Genomic DNA, 24,062 nt, shown 5'->3' on the forward strand with positions numbered 1-24,062 from the left:
GTTTACAGATGTTCACAAAAAGATGTGCATAGCAATGTGTACAGTAACTTTGTTCATAATAGCCCCAAACTAGAAACAACCCCCATGTTCATCAATAACAGAGCATGAATTAATAAATTATGATATATTCACAGAATGAAATACTATACTACCTAAAAAAGAAGAAACTACTGATAAATACGCCAACAAGAATAAACTGGGGAACAACTGTTTTTTTCATTTTCTGTTGCATGAGGTTTTAGAACTGTTTATATATATCTCTGCATTGCTGATTTCAAATCTGAAACAAAATTTTATTCCCCAATGTAATTATTTAAAAAAAAATTAGAGTAATAAAAGCCACACGAGGTGCACATACTTATATGACCCCATTTATATAACATCCAAGAAGAGGCAAAACTAATATTGAGTGATAGAAGTTAAGAAATTGGGCAGTAGTTAATTACGTGGCTGTCTAAATATGTAAAAATGTATTTAGATGTATACTTAAGTTTGTGTATTTTACTATATGCAACTTATACCTTCATAAAAAGTATTTTTTAAAAGTAATTGCATAGAAAACTATTTATGGAGAGAAATATAGAAAGCTTTGGCATTCTAAATTACTTTATTGCCAAGTTTGTAACATTTAAAGTCATTAATAGGTATCCCTCCTACTTCAGTGAGAGTCAATAAATTATCATGAAGCCTGAGTGATCTTACTCTAGATGGTGTTAACCATGGGACACCAACTGGTGCATGAATCAAAAGTTCTCAGCATTGCAGGACTTACAATTCTGTTTTGTAATCACTAGAAGTGTCTAAAGGGTTGCTAAATCACAACACACACAAATGCCTTAAGCATATTCAAAGGGAATCTGTTTTACAGTGTACAATTGAACACATTCGTATTGCCTGGTAAAAACCCAAAGTATAATTATGGCAGCATTAATTTTTAAAAAGCCCTCCGAATTAAGTCTCTCTCTCTCTTTTTTTTTTTTTTTTTTGTATTTTTCTGAAGCCAGAAACGGGGATAGACAGTCAGACAGACTCCCACATGCACCCGACTGGGATCCACCCAGCACGCCCACCAGAGGGCGATGCTCTGCCCCTCCGGGCATCGCTCTGTCACAACCAGAGCCACTCTAGCACCTGGGGCAGAGGCCAAGGAGCCATCCCCATCTCCCGGGCCATCTTTGCTCCAATGGAGCCCCGCTGCTGGAGGGGAAGAGAGAGACAGAGAGGAAGGAGAGGAGGAGGGGTGGAGAAGCAGATGGGCGCTTCTCCTGTGTGCCCTGGCCGGGAATTGAACCCGGGATTTCTGCACGCCAGGCCGACGCTCGACCACTGAGCCAACCGGCCAGGGCTTGAATTAAGTCTCTTGGCACAAGCATTTTATTAGGAAGCTCACAGTTGCCTATCATAAAACCCATTTTTGTAAGCCAAAGTTCCCAGCAGAAACCAAATACAATTGGGGCTACACCAAGGTTTCATAAAGGTGGCACAAATCCCTAGACTGCTGTGTGATGATACTTGACAGAGCTAGTGTCTGATGTGCTGATGGACTAGAAGAAAGAGCAAAAAGTTATGATATTCTAAAGTAAGAAAAATAATTTCCAAAGACCACAGAAAGTCTCCTTTCCCATCAAAGATTTACAATTGCCATGATGTGTAAAGGTTGGCAATGGCACTTGGGCAGCATACTAACCTTTAATAATGGGGATCTGAGCTGTAGACACCCTAGCTAAAATAGTCTAAATTTCCCACTAGTGCTTTTTGATGACCGTAGAGCGGTGTTTCCCAACGTGGGGCCCACGCCCCACAGGGGGGCAATTCGATAGTTAAGGGGGGCAATTTGAAAATGGACTCAACACGACTTTAACTCTTTCGCCCCGGGCCATTTAAATGCAATGCTAGATATCGGTGCCAAATTTAACAAAAAAATGCAATTCTTAAATAATTGCGGTAAATAATTATTAAGTATAATTTCATTTGACGAGACCAAAATATCAACTGGGTGATTGGCGTCATCACGTAAACTTCGTCCTGGGTTCACCGCGGAGCATGCCGTCTGCCGTGGGGAACCCCAGACGTTTTAAAAACTCGCTAAACAACGCAGTTATTCTCACCTAATTGGCCCATCGCAACTTCTGTAGTGTTTCACATCATTCAGTTGGTGTTAATTTGAAATAAGTGTCAGTCAAAACTGTTGTAAAAGCTCGTTGATTTAATAAATATACATATATATATAGTATAGATATAATTGGTAAGTATTTGATTTTATTTTTATCAATATTAAACTCTTTATTAAGTACTTCTTGCATCGGGGCTAGAAAGCAATAATATTTTATAAATATTATTGGGGCTATAATAGTGCATGCACGACAATTTTAATTTTAGAAGCATAACTTTCCAGAAAATTTTGTCAAGTGGAAAAAATATAGATACCTTTTGATTTGCGGTGGTAGTGTAGTAAATGTGTTATATACATTGAAATAAATATGAATTTTTAGTATAGGTTTACTCTATGTCACACTGAATATATTTTAACACATATTTTAATATTAGTTTTTAATTGATCTTATTTTTATTATAGCCCATAGTAAAATGAGTGGTGCAAGCAAGAAAAAAACTCATCAATATTCGGAGGAATATTTAAAATTTGGGTTCATACCCGCTGTTCACGATGAGCAGATTCCGTTTTGTCTTTTATGCCAGCAATGCTTGACCAATGAATCAATGAAACGAGGTCATCTTGAGGCGCATTTGAAGGCGAAACATGGTGCTCATATTAATTCAGATTTGAGTTACTTTAAAACTTTAAAGAAAAATTTTGATAAAAGAACATTAAAATCTCTATTTACTGCTCATACTTCAACTAATAATCGTGTTCTTGAGGCTAGTTATCAAATTTCTTTATTCGTCGCTAAAACTGGAGAAAATCACACTATAGGAGAGAATTTAATAAAACCATCAATATCAGCATTTCTTAAAACGGTTCTTGAAAAAGATGACAAAGATGTAAAAGCTATGCCACTCAGTAACAATTCTGTTAGCAGAAGAATAGACGAAATGAATGAGGATATTGAAAAACAACTTATTGAAAAGCTGAAAACAAGAAAATTCTCCTTGCAAATGGATGAATCAACTTTGAGACAGTGAGGCAGTATTGATAACTTACATAAGATATATTGATAAAGGAAATTTTGCTGAAGAAATGTTGTTCTGTAAAAGATTAGAAAGCACCACTACCTCCAAAGATATATATAATAAGCTAAAAAGCTACTTAGATGTCAATGATATACCAATGAAAAATATAACATCTTGTGTTGCAGATGGTGTTCCCAATATGATGGGCAAGAAAAATGGCTGCTTAAAATTGATGAAAGATGCGAATCCAGAAATGATTCTTGTGCATTGTGTTATTCATAGGGAAAAGTTGGTAGCTAAAAACATCTCGCCTGTTCTGAATGAAGTATTACATACAGTAATAAAATGTGTTAATGCTATTAAAGCTAGTGCCAAATGTGAGCATCTTTTCAAGGTATTTTGTGAAGAACAAAATGAAGACCATGTGAGATTTTTACTTCATACTGAAGTAAGATGGCTATCTAAAGGAAACTGTTTGAAAAGATTTATGGAACTGTTTGATACTCTTAGTGATTTTTAAGCGACAAACCTGAAATGAAGTATCTGTTAACAATAGATGGTAAAGCATTTGTGAGTTATTTAGCCGATATCTTTGAAAAACTAAATATATTAAATAAGCAACTTCAAGGAACAAATAAAACTTTTGTCAATGCAAAAGCAAAGATATTTGGTTTCATTACCAATATTGAGTTCTGTCAGAAACATATTAACAACAAAAACTTTAAACAGTTTCATTGGCTCCAAAAATGTGAAGTAACTGATACCGCTTTACTTGTTATTGTCAATCATTTGAATATTCTATCGGCTGATTTAAAAGAAAGATTTTCTGATTTAAAACAAATTGATTTCCCAACATGGATGATGCAGCCAATGTTAGTGGATTTGTCTGATATATCAAATATGCAGTATCAAGAAGAACTCGCAGAATTGCAAAATGATGAGTCAGTTAAAGCTTTATTTAATATCAAAGGAGCGATGGCATGGCTTTGTGAGGAAACAGAAATCAAATACCCAAATTCAACCAAATGTGCAAGAAAACTATTGCTACCGTTTCCATCTTCATTTTTAGCTGAATGTGGATTTAGTGCTGTAAATGATTTACTGGTAAAAAAAAGAAATCGGCTGGATATAACACAACGTGGAGACTTGAGACTAAAGCTAACCAAATTGCAACCTAATATAAAATCTCTGTGCAGCAAGCATCAAGCGCAAGGATCACACTAAATTAAAATAATAAATTAATATAGAAAAATATGTATTAAAATTATTTGGAATTTAAATTTCTGTTTTTCATTATATGTTTTGAAATTTTACTTACTGTGTTTTGTTAACAATTTCATAGTGATTTCTTCCTAGAACCTATCATTTATGTTTATAAGTGAACAAATCAATTTTTTAATGTTAAAAATTATGTATGTTACATAGGGGGGGACATAAAAATTTTAGAAAGGTTAAGGTGGGGCATGGCCCAAAAAAGGTTGGGAAACACTGCCGTAGAGGAATCTGAGGTTCTTGGTACTGAAATGGCTACAGAATATAACTATTTTTTTTACTTTCTACTTCCTTTTTAATGCCTATACTCCTTAATTTTCTAATTCTCAAATACTCAATTTACAAATTATTGATGCTCTCTAAGATAATAGCAATTCTCTGAATACATTCTAAGCCTTTGTTTTTTTGTTGGACACTCTCGTCTATAGTTTCCCCTGGTTGCCTACAAGTACAGAAAAGTCCCTCTTCTTTCACCTCTCTAAAACACAGATTCTTTCCTCCAAAATTTAAATAAATTGATAAATGGTAAAAACAATTTTGCTTAGACTTGATTCTTAAATTCTTGATAGAGAAGGAAACAAACTTTGAACCATCAGAAGTACTATCATACAGATGATTCTGAACCTCTAAGTTCTTTGGCACTTGGAGAGTGTTTATTTGTTTTTAGCAACATGTTTATTTATTTTTTAATTTATTTTTGGCTTAAATAACAGAAATTCATGAGTTTTAAATTATACATATTGCCTAACTAAACAGAGATATATTAACTATACTACGTCATTTTCTTTTACGGGCACGTGATATAACAATTTAGAATGAGAAATCATGTGTAGTCACCACATTTTTTAAGATACCAAAGTTAATTAAATTCATCACAAGCTTAAATCAGTTTATTTTTATTTTAATTATAATTTCTTCTTCAGATTTGTGGAAACAAGATAGTGAGTCTAAGATAAACTTGCTGTGCAGAAGACTTACATCAGGCCTGAGACTGTTATCTTTTAAAAAGTCTGTTGAAAAGTCTGGCCCATAGCTGGCATCTGGATATTTGGATTTCAGGAGGGTTCCCACCGTGATTGGCTCACTGTGTCTAAACTGTCCGTGAAAGAAATATGGTTCATATTGAATAAATGCTTTCCTACTGGAATTTATGCACATGCTAGGTGAAGAGCACCTAACTGAGCATCCCTCACAAAAATTCTAGGCACTAATGCATTTCTCTCTCTCTCTCTTTTTTTTTCCATTTTTATTTTGTTAAAAACATTTAATATGAGGTCTATCCTCTTGGGAAATTCTTAAGTGAACAATAAAGTATTGTTAACTCTAGGTACAATGTTGTACAACAGATGGACGAAGCTTATTCATCTTGCATAATTGCAACTATGTACCCATTGCATTTCACATTTCAATTCCCAACTCTTCAACTCCCAGTCTCTGACAACTACCATTCTTCTCTCTGTTTCTGTGAGTTTGACTATTTTAGATAACTCATGTAAGCACTGATGCTTCAGTAAGGTTCCCTGTAGACTGTTTCCCTGGTAGAAGGTCTCCTTGGTGAATACATTTCACATGTCTTATCATAAGTGATTACTAGAAGAAAAGTGCATTCTTTCTGACTCTACTGGGAGAGGGAACTCTTGGAAGCTTGTATGTGGTTTTTTCCAGATTTTCCCCATGTGCCTTTCTCTTTTCCAATTTTACTTTGAATTCTTTTGCTGTAGTAAATCCTAGCCATAAATATGACTACTTGCTGAATCCTGGGTACTCTCCTACTAAACCCTGGAACCTCAGGTGGTCTTGATGACTCCTGACACACCTGCTATCTCTGAATCCCATCCTCTACACAGATGAACGGTAGCTGTGCTGATCCCAAAGAGAGGGGAAAATGATGTTTTGAGACATTGTTTTTCAAAGAAGGTTCAGGTCAAGCTTCCATAAAAAATTCCCACCTGTGTTTGATCAATAGGTACACATTCTTCTTTGTATGCATGGATCATCCAAAAATAAAAACAAAAAACAAACCCAAATACATATGTCCTCTTTCCCTTGCTTCAAAGTAAGAATTTCTTGTCTTTTTCTTTACCTAGTAGTAAGTTCCTCATACCTTTTAATAACATAGGTAGGTCTTTAATAACATAGGAAGGTCTTCAATAACATAGGTAGGTCCTTTTAACTAGTCTGTACTAATTCAAACAGCTAACTTCAATATCTTAAGAGGACAATTCTGGCCAAATTTCTTCTGACAACTTTTAGGAAAATCCAAAAGGTACCTTTGCTAGACATACCTTGAACATAATAGAGAATAAATTTATAACATAATAATTATTTTCTTCTTATACTCTTAGCAAATGCTCAAGAATCTGTCCAAGTATGGGTTACTGGCTTCCTCCTCTTACTTTTCTATCCAAGCTTCTTAAAAAATCCAGGTAACCAAAATACCAAATAATGTATGTGCATACTATCCTCAGTTTCTTTCATAGTTGTTTACCTGGTGACAATGCTATTAATGAGTAAAAACTCCATTGGTAAACCAGACATAAAGAATAAAAACACAAATACTCTGCGAAATAGAAAATACAGTGGTTGCATTATGGAGACATAACTGTGTGTGATTCTTCTATATGTATTTACCCTAAATGAAACCACCTTATTCTGCAAATTGAGCAGTATTCTGGTGAGCACTACCTCACAGTGTTAAAGGTCAAATTACTAGGTTCATTAACACAATTGCATATTTCCTTTGATTCTAATTACAGTACAATCTACTCTTGATTACAAATTCGCTTTGCATCAATGAACACTGCCTACTGTTTCCAGATATGAATGCCTACATAATAATTTTTTCATTAGTTTTCATTTGTTAAGAACTTTCTATTAAATTACATATGGCTGATATTAACTTTATAAGTCAATATAAAGTCAATATAAAAATTTCCCAGATGCATATTATTCACTAATACCTTTCAAGTCCTCTTAAATCATTTTAACTAAACATCTAATTCTGCAGAAATAATAATGTTACCTGAAAAAAAAATCACCCTTCTTTCCTTTGGTTCTAGAAATTCCATTTTTTTTCCCACACAAGCCAAGCAATGAGCCACAAAATCTCAAAAGACCACAGAAACCAATCACCATCCAAAATGTAAAATGGGGAACTGTCACCCAAGGGCACTCACCCAGTGGAGTCTGCAGAAGTGATAGCAATCAGTGGCAGAATCTTCAGGGGAAGGCTGGTGGGTCTTGGAATGTTCTCTGATTCACTTTTCAAGTCAGCTTGTTCCAACTGTCTGAAGGCCAGAGGGGGAAGCTGAACACTGCGGCACGAAAGTCTCCGTACAAGATAGGGTTCTATGCCTCGGAAGGGGTCTTCCTCTTCATTGTTGGAATGCAGTGTTTCCTCGGAGGCCTATGGCAAAAGCCCAAAGAAGGACATGTAATCGGCAAAAGTCTGGTTATTTGTCTTTTTACGTTATGGCTTTTTACTTCTAGAGAAAGAAATTAAGAGAAACTTATATATGAAAAAATGCTAACTAGAAAGGGATGACATTAACAGAACAAATTTGGTGAAAAGATAAGAACTAATAACTGAAATCTAGATTTATTTTTAAAATAGTAAATTTGTTCAGCAGTATATTTAGAAGGGCTCAGTTGTTACAGTGAACTGACCTCTTTAATGATCTTATAATTGTAAGCTTTCTGCATATGTTTTATAAAACTGAGAGTAAATCAAAATATTTTTTTACTTTTTATGAAATGAACAGCAAAAATTTATTTAAGATATATATTTTTTTAATTTTATTTATTTATTTTTAATTTATTGATTTTTACAGAGAGAGGAGAGAGAAAGAGAGAGAGAGAAGAGAAAAGCAGGAAGCAGTAGTAGTTGTTTCCTGTATGTGTCTTGACCGGGCAAGCCCAGGGTTGTGAATGGGTGAACTCAGCTTCCAGTTCAACACTTTATCCACTGCGCCACCACAGGTCAGGCAATATATATATATTTTGACATATGACATACTCATATATACACATCTAAGAAGAAAAAGAAAGAAGGCCTTACCGAGTTGGCTCAGTGGTACAGGGTCGGCCCATGTGTGGAAGTCCAGGGTTCGATTCCCGGTCAGAGCACACAAGAGAAGCACCCATCTCCTTCTCCACCCCACCCCCTCTCACTTCTCTCTCTCTCTCTCTTTCTCTCTCTCTCTCTCTTCTCCTCTCCTCCTGTAGCCATGGCTCAATTAGAGCAAGTTGGCCCCAGACAGTGAGGATGGTTCCATGGCCTCAGTCTCAACACTAAAAAAAAAAAGAGAAAATGGCTCGGGTTGCAATAGAGCAAGGGCCCCAGATGGGCAAAGCATCACCCTCTAGTGGGCTTGACAGGTGGATCCCAGTCAAAGCACATGCCGGAGTCTGTCTGTCTTTATCCTTTTAATACACACACACACACACACACACACACACACACACACACACACATATGAAAGAACATGCCAGAGTCTGTCTTTATCCTTTCACTAAAATAAAAATTATATATATATAATATATATTATATATATAATATATATATATATATATATATGGAAGAATATGGAACCAAAAGAGAACACAAATAGCCTCAGCAATCTTGAAAAGGAAAAATAAAGTGGGAGGTATCACACTTCCTGATATCAAGTTATACTACAAGGCCATTGTACTCAAAACAGCCTGGTACTGGCATAAGAACAGGCATATAGATCAATGGAACAGAACTGAGAACCCAGAAATAAATCCACACTTTTATGGACAACTGATATTTGACAAAGGAGGTAAGAGCATACATTGGAGTAAAGACAGCCTCTTCAACAAATGGTGTTGGGAAAATTAGACAACTACCTGCAAAAAAATGAAACTAGACCACCAACTTACACCAAGCACAAAAATAAACTCAAAATGGATAAAAAACTTAAATGTAAGCAGTAAAACCATAAGCATCTTAGAAGAAAACATAGGCAGTAAACTCTCTGACATCTCTCGCAGCAATATATTTGCTGATTTATCTCCACGGGCAAGTGAAATAAAAGACAGGATAAACAAATGGGACTATATCAAACTAAAAAGCTTTTGCACAGCTAAAGACAATAAGAACAGAATAAAAAGACAAAGTACACAATGGGAGAATATATTTGACAATACGTCTGATAAGGGGTTAATAACCAAAATTTATAAAGTACTTATAAAACTTAATACCAGGAAGACAAACAATCCAATCAAAAATGGGCAAAAGAAATGAATAGAGACTTCCCCAAAGAGGACATACAGATGGCCAATAGGCATATGAAAAAAATGCTCAACATCACTAATCATTAGAGAAATGCAAATTAAAACCACAATGAGATATCATCTCACACCAGTCAGAATGGTGCTCATCAACAAAACAACACAGAATAAGTGCTGGAGAGGGTGTGGAGAAAAGGGAACCCTCCTGCACTGCTGGTGGGAATGCAGACTGGTGCAGCCACTGTGGAAAACAGTATGGAGATTCCTCAAAAAATTAAAAATCAAACTGCCTTTTGACCCAGCCATCCCACTTTTAGGAATATATCCCAAGAACACCACATCAATGATTCAAAAGGAGAAATGCACCCCCATGTTTTATGGCAGCATTGTTCACAATAGCCAAGATCTGGAAACAGCCCAAGTGTCCGTCAGTGCATGAGTGGATTAAAAAGCTTTGGTACATATATACTATGGAATACTACTCAGCCATAAGAAATGATGACATCGGATCATTTACAACAACATGAATGGACCTTGATAACATTATGCTGAGTGAAATATGTAAATCAGAAAAAACTAAGAACTATATCATTCCATACATAGGTGGGACATAAAATTGAGACTCAGAGACATAGACAAGAGTGTGGGGGTTATGGGGTGGGGGGGGAGGAGAGGGAAGGGGTTGGGGAGGGGAGGGGCACAAAGAAAACCAGTTAGAAGGTGACAGAAGACAATTGGACTTTGGGTGATGGGAATGCAGCATAATCAAATGTCAAAATAACCTAGAGATGTTTTCTCTGAACATATGTACCCTGATTTATCAATGTCACCCCATCAAAATTAATTTTTTTAAAAAAGAAAGAAAACAATTCTTATTTTTTTCTTCATACTTAGGACCATATTTATAACATGTTTTCATGTCATGTTACTTGAATATTCTTTGCAAAGGTTTACAGTAAGACTTCGGGAGGAAAAAAATTTAAAATGGACATGAATATTTGAGAACTCAGTAGAACAATATTTAAATCACAGCTAAAATTTCCCCATTTGATCCATGTTATTTATCCACATGCCAAGAACATCAAATCTATAATAAAGCAGAAATTTTAATAACTTGATTAGAGTTGAAAAAATATATACTGCTACATGTGCAGTAATTATTTCCAGGTGGTTGATAAAGCTACTCAGGCAACATTTATTACATCTATACACTCAGCATGGTAGAGTCACCAAATATTATCAGATAACACAGTGGCTACCACTTCGCTAGTTGTGTGCTTAGAGTGATCTTTAATCACTCTAAGTTTTCTGTTTTATTTTTTTATTAGAAAAATGGAAATAATGTTTACCCACAAGAATGAAATGAGATCATGCATGTAATGTGTATTGCTCATTACCTGCACGCAGTGTGATAAGCCATCATAAATGGCAATTTCCTTTCCTTTTGAGTTTTACAGGTGAAGAAACTAAGCAAGGAAGGAAAAATACTTTTCCCAAAGTACACTGACTTTGTAGAGTCCAGACCTAGTTTAGAATCCTTGCTGCACTCCTTTTTATACCATGATGTTAGGACAAGTAACAGGTTCACTGAGGTTGGTTCTATGTATGAACACTGAGGATAATTAACATTTATTTCTCAGGTTCATTGTCTGGAGTAGAAATATGAAGTGTTTGAAGCACCAATATTTGGCATAGAGTTTTCACTCGACAAAATAGTAGCTATCGTTATTATAATAATAGTTAAAGCTAGAGCTAATACCCATTATGCACTACTATCTAATAAGTATGGTTCCTGGCAGGGTACAGATTACTAGAAAAGAATAGAACATATACTAATTAACCATAAATTAATAAGCCTCACATTTTCATTTTAAAAAATAGCAGAACTGCGATCAGGACAGCCCTACATATAAACATTAGAAATTAATTATAATCCCTGTCAAATGAATCAAAAGTTAGAGATTCAAGGCTGACTCTGCCACTAACTACTTAGGTGGTGTTAAGAAGTCATTTAACCTTTCTGGCTTTAATTTCTTTAGACATAAAATGAAGAGGTTATACAAAATAAACCTTCAGACCAGCTCCAGTTCTGAAATACTCTGATTTTTACAACAGAAAATGACAATATTAATGGTTAGTGACTTGGAAAATACAGAAAATAAATAGAAAATGTACATATGTAATATTCTTAGCTTTTAGATTGAGAGAGTGAGCCTCTGTGTGTAAAGTATTCATTTAAGGACAGAAATACAAAGTGAACACACACTCTTGGATTGCTATCAGGTTATAATTTACTTCATTTATTCCTCCAGGGAAGTTAATGATTAAAGTGTTGAGATATCCTTCTTCAGAATAAAAATGCAAAAGGAAAACAAAGGATGAGTCTAGCAGAGCTAAGCACTGAGTGCAGGTGACTAAAGTTAACTTTCTACAAGCACTTACCTGCTCACTCTGGCAATAGCATTGCAACTGCACAAATGCTTTAGATAACCCGGGTTATCTAATAAAAGACAATGTTTGTGACATTCTCTTTTAGATAAAACCACCTCGAGAAATAACATTTTTTTGAGAAAACAACCTCTATTTTAAAAAGTGTAGTATTTTTATCTTTGATTACAAAAATGATGAAGCCGTAGCTGTCTGTATCCTAACATTTTTATTCAAAAACAGTATGACAAGTGGCTTTTAAAAAATTCTAGATCAGTATGTATCAATTATATTTCAAAATAAAATGGCATTTTTCAGTGAGTTGTGAAAAAAGATAAGTATTTATAATACCTATAACCCATTATTTCTCTAAATGTGATGCTCAAACCCTCTACATGAAAATTACAAAAGGCGCCTGTTAAAATTCAGACTCCCAGGCTCTATTCCCGTTCTGGCTAATCAGAATCTCTATTATTAGGACTTGGGAGGCTAAGTCTTCAGAATAATTCTTATGCATACTAAAATTTGGGAACTAATGGATTTGACATTTTCAACATAGTCCAATAAGATTGTCTGGCAAAGATCCACCCACAAAGATGTTCAATGCAGCTTATTTGCAATAATGAATAACTGGATGTAATCTAATTGTTGCATTGAGGGATTGACTTAGTGAATTTTAATACATCATCTTATGAAATACTATGAGGTTGTTAAAACAATGCAGAAAAACTATGTGATTATGTTCATGATATAATGTTGAGTGGAAAAACAGATTACAAAGTGACTGCATTTTCTAAAATGAAACAATAAAGAACTACAACATATAATCATAAAAAAATTCTTGGCCCTGGCCGGTTGGCTCAGCGGTAGAGCGTCGGCCTAGCGTGCGGAGGACCCGGGTTCGATTCCCGGCCAGGGCACACAGGAGAAGCGCCCATTTGCTTCTCCACCCCTCCGCCGCGCTTTCCTCTCTGTCTCTCTCTTCCCCTCCCGCAGCCAAGGCTCCATTGGAGCAAAGATGGCCCGGGCGCTGGGGATGGCTCTGTGGCCTCTGCCTCAGGCGCTAGAGTGGCTCTGGTCGCAATATGGCGACGCCCAGGATGGGCAGAGCATCGCCCCCTGGTGGGCAGAGCGTCGCCCCTGGTGGGCGTGCCGGGTGGATCCCGGTCGGGCGCATGCGGGAGTCTGTCTGACTGTCTCTCCCTGTTTCCAGCTTCAGAAAAATGAAAGAAAAAAAAAAAAAAATTCTGGCATGATATATTCCAATTCTTTAAGATGATTTTATTTTTCTTGTTTAAAATTTTATTTATTGATTTTTTTTTTTTAGAAAGAGGATAGAGAGAAAGAAAGGGGAGGGGAGAAGGAAGCATGAATTTATAGTTGTTGCTTCTCATATACACCTTGATCAGGCAAGCTCGTGGTTTTGAACCAGTGACCTCAGCATTCCAGGTTCATGCTTTATCCACTGCGCCACCACAGGCCAGGCCTAATGTAACTTTCTTTGGGTGATAGTATTAATTTTGATATTAATTTTAATATTTTTTATTATTATTTTCTATATTCTCTATTAAAGTATATTATTTTTAGATTAAAAAGTGAAATAAAAACCATAATAATTAAGTGGAACAACATTCTGCTTGCTATTGGTGGGACTTAGAAATATCTCTAATTCAGTTTCAAGATATGCACTATTAAAAGAGAAAAAGATAACTGAATGAGTTTAATCAAACCTGTTAACTTGTAATAAAATTCTCTTTGATAATTAACCAATTTATTTGGAAAAGTTGACAGAAAAATAACTTTAATGTAATTCTTTTTGCTATTAGGACAAATACATCCCTAAAAGATACATATCTCTCAAAGAAATACCTTTCTAAAAGATGTATTTAAAGAAAGCAATTCCACAGTAATTGACAGTTACAATGAATGAGCATTAAATATGTTATTATTATTATTACTTTCCTTTTGTTTATTTGATTACAAAAATGATGAAGCCATAGCTGTCTGTAAGATTTCTATCCAAAAACAGTAAAACAAGTGGCTTTTAAAAAATTCCAGATCAAATTCTATGTAAGGCATTTAATTAATCTCTACTGCTCTTCTTTATTCTTCCAAAATAGTTAGCAAACCACTTAACAAGACCATTAGTGCAGGGACATACACATAACTGGTATTAAGTAAATTTCTGTGGGACCTGGCTGTTTTGCTCAGTGGTAAAGTGCCAGCCCGGCATGTGGAAGTCCCTGGTTCGATTCCCGGTCAGGGCACATAGGAGAAGTGACTATCTGCTTTTCCACTCCTCCCTTTTTTTTCTCTCTCTCTCTCTTCTCCTCCCACAGCCATGAATCGAATGGTTTGAGCAAGTTGTCCCTGGGCACTGATGATGGCTCCATGGCCTTACCTCAGGTGCTAAAATAGCTCAGTTGCCAAGTAATGAAGCAGCAGCCCCAGATGGGCAGAGCATAGCCTTGTAGGGGGCTTGCCAGGTGGATCCTGGTCAGGGCGCATGCAAGAGTCTGTCTGTCTGTCTCTCTACCTCTCACTTAATATAAATAAATAAATAAATAAATAAATAAAAAATTTTAATTTTTTATTTATTTATTCATTTTAGAAAGGAGAGAGAGAGAGAGAGAGAGAGAGAGAGAGAGAGAGGAGAGAGAGAGAAGGGGGGAGGAGCAGGAAGCATCAACTCTCATATGTGCCTTGACCAGGCAAGCCCAGGGTTTCGAACCGGCGACCTCAGCATTTCCAGGTTGATGCTTTATCAACTGCGCCACCACAGGTCAGGCCAATAAATAATTTTTAAAAATTCTGTGGTTACTGGCCCTGGCCGTTTGGCTCAGTGGTAGAGTGTCAGCCTGGCAGTGCGGAAGTCCCGGGTTCGATTTCCGGCCAGGGCACACAGGAGAAGCGCCCATCTGCTTGTCCACCCCTCCCCCTTTCCTTCCTCTCTGTCTCTCTCTTCCCCTCCCGCAGCAGAGGCTCCATTGGAGCAGAGATGGCCCGGGTGCTGGGGATGGCTCCTTGGCCTCTGCCCCAGGTGCTAGAGTGGCTCTGGTCGCAACAGAGCTACGCCCCGGAGGGGCAGAGCATCATCCTGGTGGGCGGGGAGTCGCCCCTGGTGGGCGTGCCGGGTGGATCCCGGTCGGGCGCATGCGGGAGTCTGTCTGACTGTCTCTCCCCGTTTCCAGCTTCAGAAAAATACCAAAAAAAAAAAATTCTGTGGTTACTGATAATCTCACATTTGTTGATAACTGTTTTATATGTGTATATAAATACACAATTTTATAAAAAGGAATTGTCTTAAAATGTATATGTATATAAGCATTGTAGAAGAGAATATATCTTTCTGAGCACACAGCTAGACAACATTTCCAGACTTATTTTCAGGTAGATGTAGATATATTAGTGATGTTACATTATATGCAATGGATTACAAACCAAGGAAAAATGTTCTACTTTCACAGCTGGCTCCCTATGAATATAATGTCTTAGTTTTCTCCCCTTCTGTAGCCCCTTGCCATATATTGAAGATGATGGCAAAAGAAGATTAAAGAAGTCATGGTTCCTAAATAACTGTTCAGAGTCACCAACCAAAAACAGCGTGGGCAACATGAGCCACAAGTAATTTTCAATCAGCACAAGTCACTAAATTTAGAGGTTTCCTTGTTGCAGCTAATGCTATACTTTATATAGCATTATATTTTATATACATAAATTTTATATAATATTTATAAATATTATATAGATTTATAGATCTATACATATATAAATATATAAATATATATATATTTATAAGTTTATATATATATTTTATATATATAAAATCACATCTCTATTTTTGAGTTCAAATAAATTAGGCACTGCCTTTCTTGTAAGTATTTATAGCCCATTTGGTTAAAAAGTAATCATCAGTGTGTGACAAGAACTGTAAGAGAAGACTTCGGGCTGTTTAGGAGAGCATAGGTAGGGTGAACACTTTTGTGAGTGAATGGCGACGTTAGCCAGACGTGAGCTAGACAAAAAAAGAACACTTGGACTGTCTCAGGAAAACTAAGATGTATAATTACCTCATAAATCAGGCATTTCTTTTTGTTTTCTCCTTATTTCACCAATCAGTTCTGTTTAATCTCACTGCTAAATCCTCTATTGTCTCTTTAATCTAGACATTCTCCAAGATGCAATCCTTCATTTCTCTTCTCATCCTACACACATTAGTTTGAAACTCTAGTCTAGAGCTTCCAGGGTGAAATCTAAAACTGACCCCCATGCATAGAAGGCAAGGAAAGACTAAAGAAAGAGGTAAGCCTCTCCAGATCAGTAGGGGGAAGATTTAACAGCAAGGATAATTACATAGGAGGATTGTTTAGGCTGCCTCAAGATAAGTAAATCTCTTCACCAGCCCGCTAAAAAATCTTTAAAGTTTATACAGAAGTTTTAACTGGGTTCAGTCACATATACCACCTTGATGGTCTCAACAATGGATTGATTACTTAAGGCTGTATCCTTGCAAAGGGAAGCATCGGAATGTGCGTAACAACTTTTGTATCTCCGAAACTCAGCCAGTACCAGGGACAGAACATGCAAAATACCTTATTGAAGAAATTAATGAAGAGAATGGACAAACTTGACTCCATTTATTTAAGAAATTAGGAAATAATATTTGATATTGATAGTAATTGATATTACTCAGATTGTTGTGTCTGTAACTATTAATAAGTTATATAGAAGCTATATATCACATAACAAGAAATTTCTTTAAAAATTCCAAGACGTCAGCCCCACAAATTGCTTTGGCCTCTCCCCATGTTAAAACTTGTTTCAAATATGTATGTATACATCATAATAAATATTTTTACTTAAATTTTCTTAATGAAAATAAAAGATTTTAAGCACTCAGTGTTTCCAGAGTACCTATGCTATGCAGAACACTATAGAAGTTAGCGTGTTAAAATGTTGCATAGGTTTCAGGAAGAGGACAGATTGAGCAGAGGATAGGTTTTTAACACTTCCAATGTTGCATTCCTATTCCTGTCTAATTGGTTTTCTGTAAAATTGTCCTTTGAAAACATAAAGTTATCTTGTGCCTGCATATGTACTTTAAAGAAGATACTTTCTGAAAACAGAACCAACCCTTTAAGGAATAGGATATATTTCAAAAAGTTGCTATTGCAATGGATTGAAATCATATTGCTAATCTAAAGGTACTATATACCAACAGTAGACATTGTTTCTATATTATTCTTTTATGTCTCCACAAAACTCTTTATAATGGACTAAAGCAGCAATTGAAAAGCTGCTTTAAGATTGTCTAAGCTTCATGCCCAATGTTTTTCTCTTGATCTAATTACTCATTATATGTGTTTTGTATTAAAATCCAAAGCTAAAGTTGCTCAAGTAATCTTTAAAAAAACTCAAATCAAGGCAATAAAAATAAACACTTAAGTTCTTTTCATATTGAAAGGGGCATTGTACTGAATTAACACAATTCATTTTCAAATGGATATTTGTATATTATATAAAAAAGTTACTCCTGCAAAAATGAATTCCAAATGAAAATGAAAATTTTCACCCCAGGTTAACATGTAGATAGCATATAGCTCTCAAATATTCATAGAACATAATCCAAATATAGGCTCTGATTTCAAACTGATTAGGAGACTGAAATCTTTCTAAAGATATTTCCTATAATTTACTCATTAAAACTTCTAAAAAGTTCATAAAAAAAAAGAAAAAATATCACTTAGTAATATATTCTACTATATATTCTGATAAATAAAAAAAATGGTCTGAATCTAGGATTCAATAAATATCACTATACTTTCCCTAGGTGACCTTGAAAAATGAAGTAGATTCTATTTTGTTAGCAGAGGAAGGAAAGACAATTTTAGGAAAAACATGATTTCTGTCAATTATTAATTTCACAATGATATATAATAAAATAATCATGATGAAATACAATAAAAAATGAATGATATACAATAAAAAAGCTAACCTTTTTTGGCCCCTAAAAATCATGTCTTCCTAGAAGATTGTGTTAAAACTTACCTGGCTTATTCTCAGTGTTTTGAAAAATCTCTTACTTGAGTAATTAGGTGCAAAATCACAACATTAAGGGGACATAAAGATCTATTGTCTCAATTTTCAAGTTTTATTTAAATATCACTATCAATCAAAAAATATATATATAGACATAAAAGCAAAAACTAAAATAATATAAGAGAAGGTCCATCTATAATAATAAACTAGGTCTGTAATTCTAGAACATACTAGCAGCGATAAAAAGTGAGACAAAGTAATGCTAAATTCCCTTTCAATTGGAGGGAGGATGAAATTATGCCTTTCCTCTTGGCTTTCTTTTTCTTTTTTAAAAATTTTATTTAGAAAATTAACTTTAACAGGGTGATACTGATCAATAGTACAAAGGTTTCAGGTGAACATTTCTATAGCATTTGAACTGTTGATTATGTTATAATACCAATAACCCAAAGTCAAATCGTTTTCCATCACCTTATATTTGACTGCTCTTGGCTTTCATATTTAGGTAGCCATACAGTATTTAATTGATAAATAAACTATGAATCAAAGAATGTTATTAAGTCTAAATTCAATGTTATAGTTGATAGTGAAGTATAATGTTTATTCTTATTAAAGTAAGTAGTAATACAAGGATGCTCCTCATTAGTCCTTAATTTAGCATTATTAATGATATTTATTGTATTACATATTCTGCATATGTAGCTAGTTATTCTGCATAAAAATACTGAAGGAAGAACTGTTGTTATTCCATTTTACTCCCACTTTAGGGAGATTACAGTGATGATGCTTAGTAATTGGTAAAGCCAGGTTTTCAGACTAAGTTTACCTGATGGCAAAGCTTATTTGTAACCCAAATTCAACTCTGCTCCCACTTTTTTTTTTTGTATTTTTCTGAAGCTGGAAATGGGGAGAGACAGTCAGACAGACTCCCACATGCGCCCGACCGGGATCCACCCGGCAAGCCCACCAGGGGCGACGCTCTGCCCACCAGGGGGCGATGCTCTGCCCCTCTGGGGCGTCGCTCTGCCGCGACCAGAGCCACTTTAGCGCCTGGGGCAGAGGCCAAGGAGCCATCCCCAGCGCCCGGGCCATCTTTGCTCCAATGGAGCCTTGGCTGCGGGAGGGGAAGAGAGAGACAGAGAGGAAGGAGGGGGGGTGGAGAAGCAAATGGGCCCTTCTCCTATGTGCCCTGGCTGGGAATTGAACCTGGGTCCCCCGCACGCCAGGCCGACACTCTACCGCTGAGCCAACCGGCCAGGGCTGCTCCCACTTTTTGAAAACTTCTGGTCAACTTAGCAATGTAGAAGGCTGAAATAAGAGGCACAAATTGTGGGAAATATTTGTTATTGTTATTTAATTAAAACCTAGGTTAATGTAAGAAATAAAAAAAATCAACTGAAAAATACTTGAAGAAATAAGAGCTAGGTAAGTGTGTCTACTTATAAATTAAAATATGCAAAAGATTTTTTTTTCTAACAATCAAAAACTGGTTGTTAAAACTACACGGGAAAAATTTCTAATAAAAGAATAAGTTTAGAAATAAGTTTAAAAAGTCGTGGATGGAACTTATATTACAAAAACTACATGAATATCCCCCCAAAATTCAAGCCTATTATTCCTTTGTAATTATTTTCTACTTTCAATGTCAATGCAAAAACAAAAGCAGACACCCTCATCCCTCCCTCTTACTGAAGGTATCACAAAGGCCTTCAACTAAAAAAAATAAAAGAGAATACAAAGAATATTTAAAAAATAAATAATATGAGACGGTTATGCCCAATTACATATAAAATGTACTATAGAACTACAATAACAAAAACAATTTACTGCTTGAAAATAATCAGTAGAAAGGTCAAAGGAATAATACTGAGCTTCTTTAAATATTTCTTGTGTAATAATCTAATATGTATTAATATGTTAAAGGAGATACTATCAACTAATTTGGTAGAAAAGTTATATAAGTGTTGGAGACAGTAGTTATGTAGACCATATGAGATAGAATAAAAAATATTAAATACTAGCCTGACCAGGCAGTAGTACAGTGGCTAGAGTCTGACCAGGACACAGAGGACCCGAGGTCACCGGCTTGAGCTTGGGGTCACTGGCTTGAGTGCAGGATCGCTGGCTTGAGTGTGGGATTATAGACATGACCCCATGGTTGCTGGTTTGAGCCCTAAGGTCACTGGCTTGAAGCTCAAGGTTGCTGGCTTGAGCAAGAGGTCACTCCCTCTGCTGTAGCCCCTCAGGGAAGACACATATGAGAAAGTAATCAATGAACAACTAAGCTGCCACAACAACAAATTGATGCTTCTCATCTCGCTCTCTACCTGTCTGTCTGTTCCTGTCTGTCCCTCTCTCTGAATCTCTCTTTGTCCTGTCAAAAAAATATATGTATTATATACTTAAAAAATTATATATATTTAAAAAGTAAACCATATAGTATGTTAGCAAGTTAGTAAATAGGAAGCTCCAGACCTTGTAACCCAAGAGAGACACAAATTTAATGAAACAAACAGTTCCAAAAGCCTGTATGAGAACTCTAGAAGTCAGTTAAGTTGTAGTACTCCAAGCAAGATTAAAGCCAAGAAAAGCCATACTGAAATGAATAAGAAAAGCTATTCATCTCAACTGTGATGAATATCCATTTTCCTAAGACAGAACAGCTTAACACAAATGAAAGAAAAAGCTCAACTCATGGCTTTTCTTTGGTGAGGGAAAGAGAAGAGTAGAACATACATCCATACATCTACTGTCTCACATTTTGGGGGTAGCGCAAGAGGCTGGTTTGTCTCACCTGACTCAAGCATTGATGGGAAACCAAAATACTTTGGATGTGTAGGGGCATCTGAGAACAAAGAAAGCTCAGAAGTGCTAGATAACCTGCAGTACTTCAAACGCCAGAAAAAGCAGGAAATTATAAGTACCTGAAAAAGAAACTGGCAGACCTCAGTAATTGAGAGATTACATGCACAAGTCCAGAGAAGAGGCATCTCTAGAAAAAAGGTTTGCAAGGCCCCAGAATTTCTACCATGCTGGCTGATGAAGGTTCTCACGTCTACAAAGCCAGCCTATAAAGACCAGCAGAAACTGTTATTTTCAACTATACAAATCTAAAAAAAAAAAAAAAAAAAAAAAATTAAAAGGCTCATTAAGAAACAAAGTATTAAAAGGCCCATTCAAAAGACCAAAATAAATTTCCAGAAATTGACCCTAAAGAAATGAGATCTCTGAATCTCTGAAGGACCTACACACACACACACACACACACACACACAGTCTTAAAGGAGCTTAATGTGTTACAAGAGTAAATAGACAAGTAAGTCAGAAAAATAATGTATGAACAAAATGAGAATACCAACAAAAAATAAAAACTATAAAAATGAGTAAAACAGAAATTCTGAAACTGAAGAACTGAATTGAAAATTTACTAGAGGGGTTTAATAATGGGCATAATCAAACAGAAGAAAGAATCTTCTAACTCAAAGACAGGAAATTTGAAATTACCACATCAAGGAACAAAAAGAAAAATAATAAAAAACAAGGGTAGCTCAGTTGGTTAGTGTCATCCTGATATGTCAAGGTTGTAGGTTTGATCCCTGGTCAGGGCACATGCAGGACTCAACCAATGAATGCACAAATAAGAGGAATAATATTATCTCTCTCTCCAACTCTCTCTCTCTCTCTCTCTCTCTCTCTCTCTCTCTCTCCCTCCCTCCCTCCCTAAATCAAGGAAGGAAAGAAGGAAGAAAAAAAGGAAGAAAAGGAAGGAGGGAGGGGAAGAAAAAAGAAAAACAAAAAACCTTGAGAAATGTATGGGATATCACAAAATAGACTATATTATGGCAGTCCCAGAAAGAAAAGAAAATGAAAGGAACAGACAGAATATTTGAACAAATAATGGATAAAACCTTCCCAATTCTGAGGAAGGAAAGAAACATTCAAATCCAAAAACAAAAAGTGCTTGACCTGTGGTGACGCACCAACCTGGATAAAGCATCCAGGTGGATAAAGCATCAACCTGGAATACTGAGGTTGCCGGTTCGAAACCCTAGGCTTGCCCGGTCAAGGCACATATGGGAGTTGATGCTTCCTGCCCCTCCCCCTTCTCTCTCAGGGAACAGGGAAACACTGTTTCCCCTCCCCCCCCCTACACTCTGAAAAAAAAATGGAATAAAGTCTTAAAAAATTATTAAAAAAAAATAAACCTACTAATGAAAAAAAAAAAAAGCAGCCCAGGTAACTTAAACTTAAAGAAGCCTAAGCCTATACTGAGACACACTATAATCAAACTGTCACAAGTCAAAGAAAAAGAGAAAATCTTGAAAGCAGAAATATTAAGTGCAATTTATTACAAAAAGGAAAAAAAGAGAGAGCTTGCGTATGATTGTCAGTGAATTCTTGGCAGTAACTTTAAAGGCCAGAAGAGAGAGGGCTGATGTATTTAAAGTTCTGAAAGAAAAAACTGCCAACCAAGAATACTACATACAGGAAAAATGTCTTCTAAAATGAAAATGCTTTAGACATTTCCAAATAAACAAAAGCTGAAGAAGTTCTTCATCACTCGATCTGCCTGATAATAGTTGCTAAAAGGAGTCTTTCAAGTTGAAGCAAGAGGACACTAGACAACAACACAAAATTAGATGAAAATAGAAAGCTCACTCATAAGTAATATGTGAAACTAATATACAGTGGGCAGGAGATGTAAGGGAGCTGTATTTTTGTATGTGATTGAAGCTATCAGTATAAAATAGATGGTTATAGCTATGTCTTAGGTAACCCTACAGTAAACCTCAAAGAAAATACCTCTAGAAGATAACACAAAGAAAAATATTTGCAAATTACATATCTGATAATGGGGTTAAATCCAGAATATATAATGAACACCTATAACTGCACAACAACAACAAATCAAATAACTTACTTAAAAAATGGGCAAGAGACTTGAACAGACATTTCCCAAAGATGATATACAGAAATTTTTTCATTGTTCATTATCTGTGCTGTAAAAACCATGATTCATAGATCTAATCCCACCACTAAGTATCCACTAACCTTTAAACAATTAGATGCTGCTTTTTTTCCTTTGTCTTGAAGCTAAAAATTCAGAGGAAAATGCTATCCCTTATAAGTAACAGTTAGCAAAATCAATTACCATATCCCTTTCAAATACACTGAAAGTTTCCCAGAATTTAATAAGGTATCATTTTTCATAGTTAGCACACACCCCCTCAAGGTCTTTATTCTAAATACATTCATTCCAGGCACTCAAAATCAGGGCATTAAACTTTTCTTCAAGGTTATAAAGCAATTTCTTTTTTTTCTTGATTTTGATATTAAAAATAACACTTTACAACAAAAGGCGCATAGAATTTTTACGAAAAGAACTTAAAAGCTAGATATTTAATTTTGATCTTTGCCACATCTTGGTCTCTAAATATTATTTTCTAGGTTAGTTACAAGATTATTTCTCACAGTTATCACCTTCAGTAACAACCCCAAACAATGAAAATTGAAATCAGTTCCCAATAGTTTGTTATTATTGGTTTTCTTGAAGGATAGAATAACAAATCACTCCAAACTTCAAGACAATATGGTCAAGTTAGATTAAAAATACCAGGGGATAAAAATGTATTTTTATCACATAGGAATGATTAACCATTTATCAGCAGGCACAAAACATCTGAAAAGTGGAGTAAACACAGACATAAATATGGATATAAAATATAGTCAAATATCAGGGAAATCTTAAGCAATTGGTTATTTCAACTAAAAAAATCATTTCCTTGTCCATACCAGAAATAAATAATTGTCTAACTGCTTCAACTCTCAGATTTGTTACTACACATACACAATTTACATTTACTACCTTTAATATTTTATATAAAATATGTAATCTTATTATATGTCACTTGTCTGATAGATTCACAGGATTGGAAGTAACT

The 24,062-nt window shown here is 35.5% G+C and overlaps 1 protein-coding gene across 6 annotated transcripts in view; it reads right to left on the bottom strand.

The window, feature by feature from the left end:
• Nucleotides 1–24,062, bottom strand: part of PDE4D (phosphodiesterase 4D) — a 1,514,231-nt gene that overhangs the window by 1,005,618 nt on the left and 484,551 nt on the right. For all 6 annotated transcript variants that reach the window (XM_066375385.1, XM_066375376.1, XM_066375345.1 and 3 more), the window contains one exon: nucleotides 7,578–7,807. In XM_066375385.1, the coding sequence (XP_066231482.1) occupies nucleotides 7,578–7,807 (230 nt within the window). The remainder of the gene's footprint in view (nucleotides 1–7,577; nucleotides 7,808–24,062) is intronic.

Source organism: Saccopteryx leptura, chromosome 1, assembly GCF_036850995.1.
Source record: "Saccopteryx leptura isolate mSacLep1 chromosome 1, mSacLep1_pri_phased_curated, whole genome shotgun sequence".
Taxonomy (NCBI): Eukaryota; Metazoa; Chordata; class Mammalia; order Chiroptera; family Emballonuridae; genus Saccopteryx; species Saccopteryx leptura.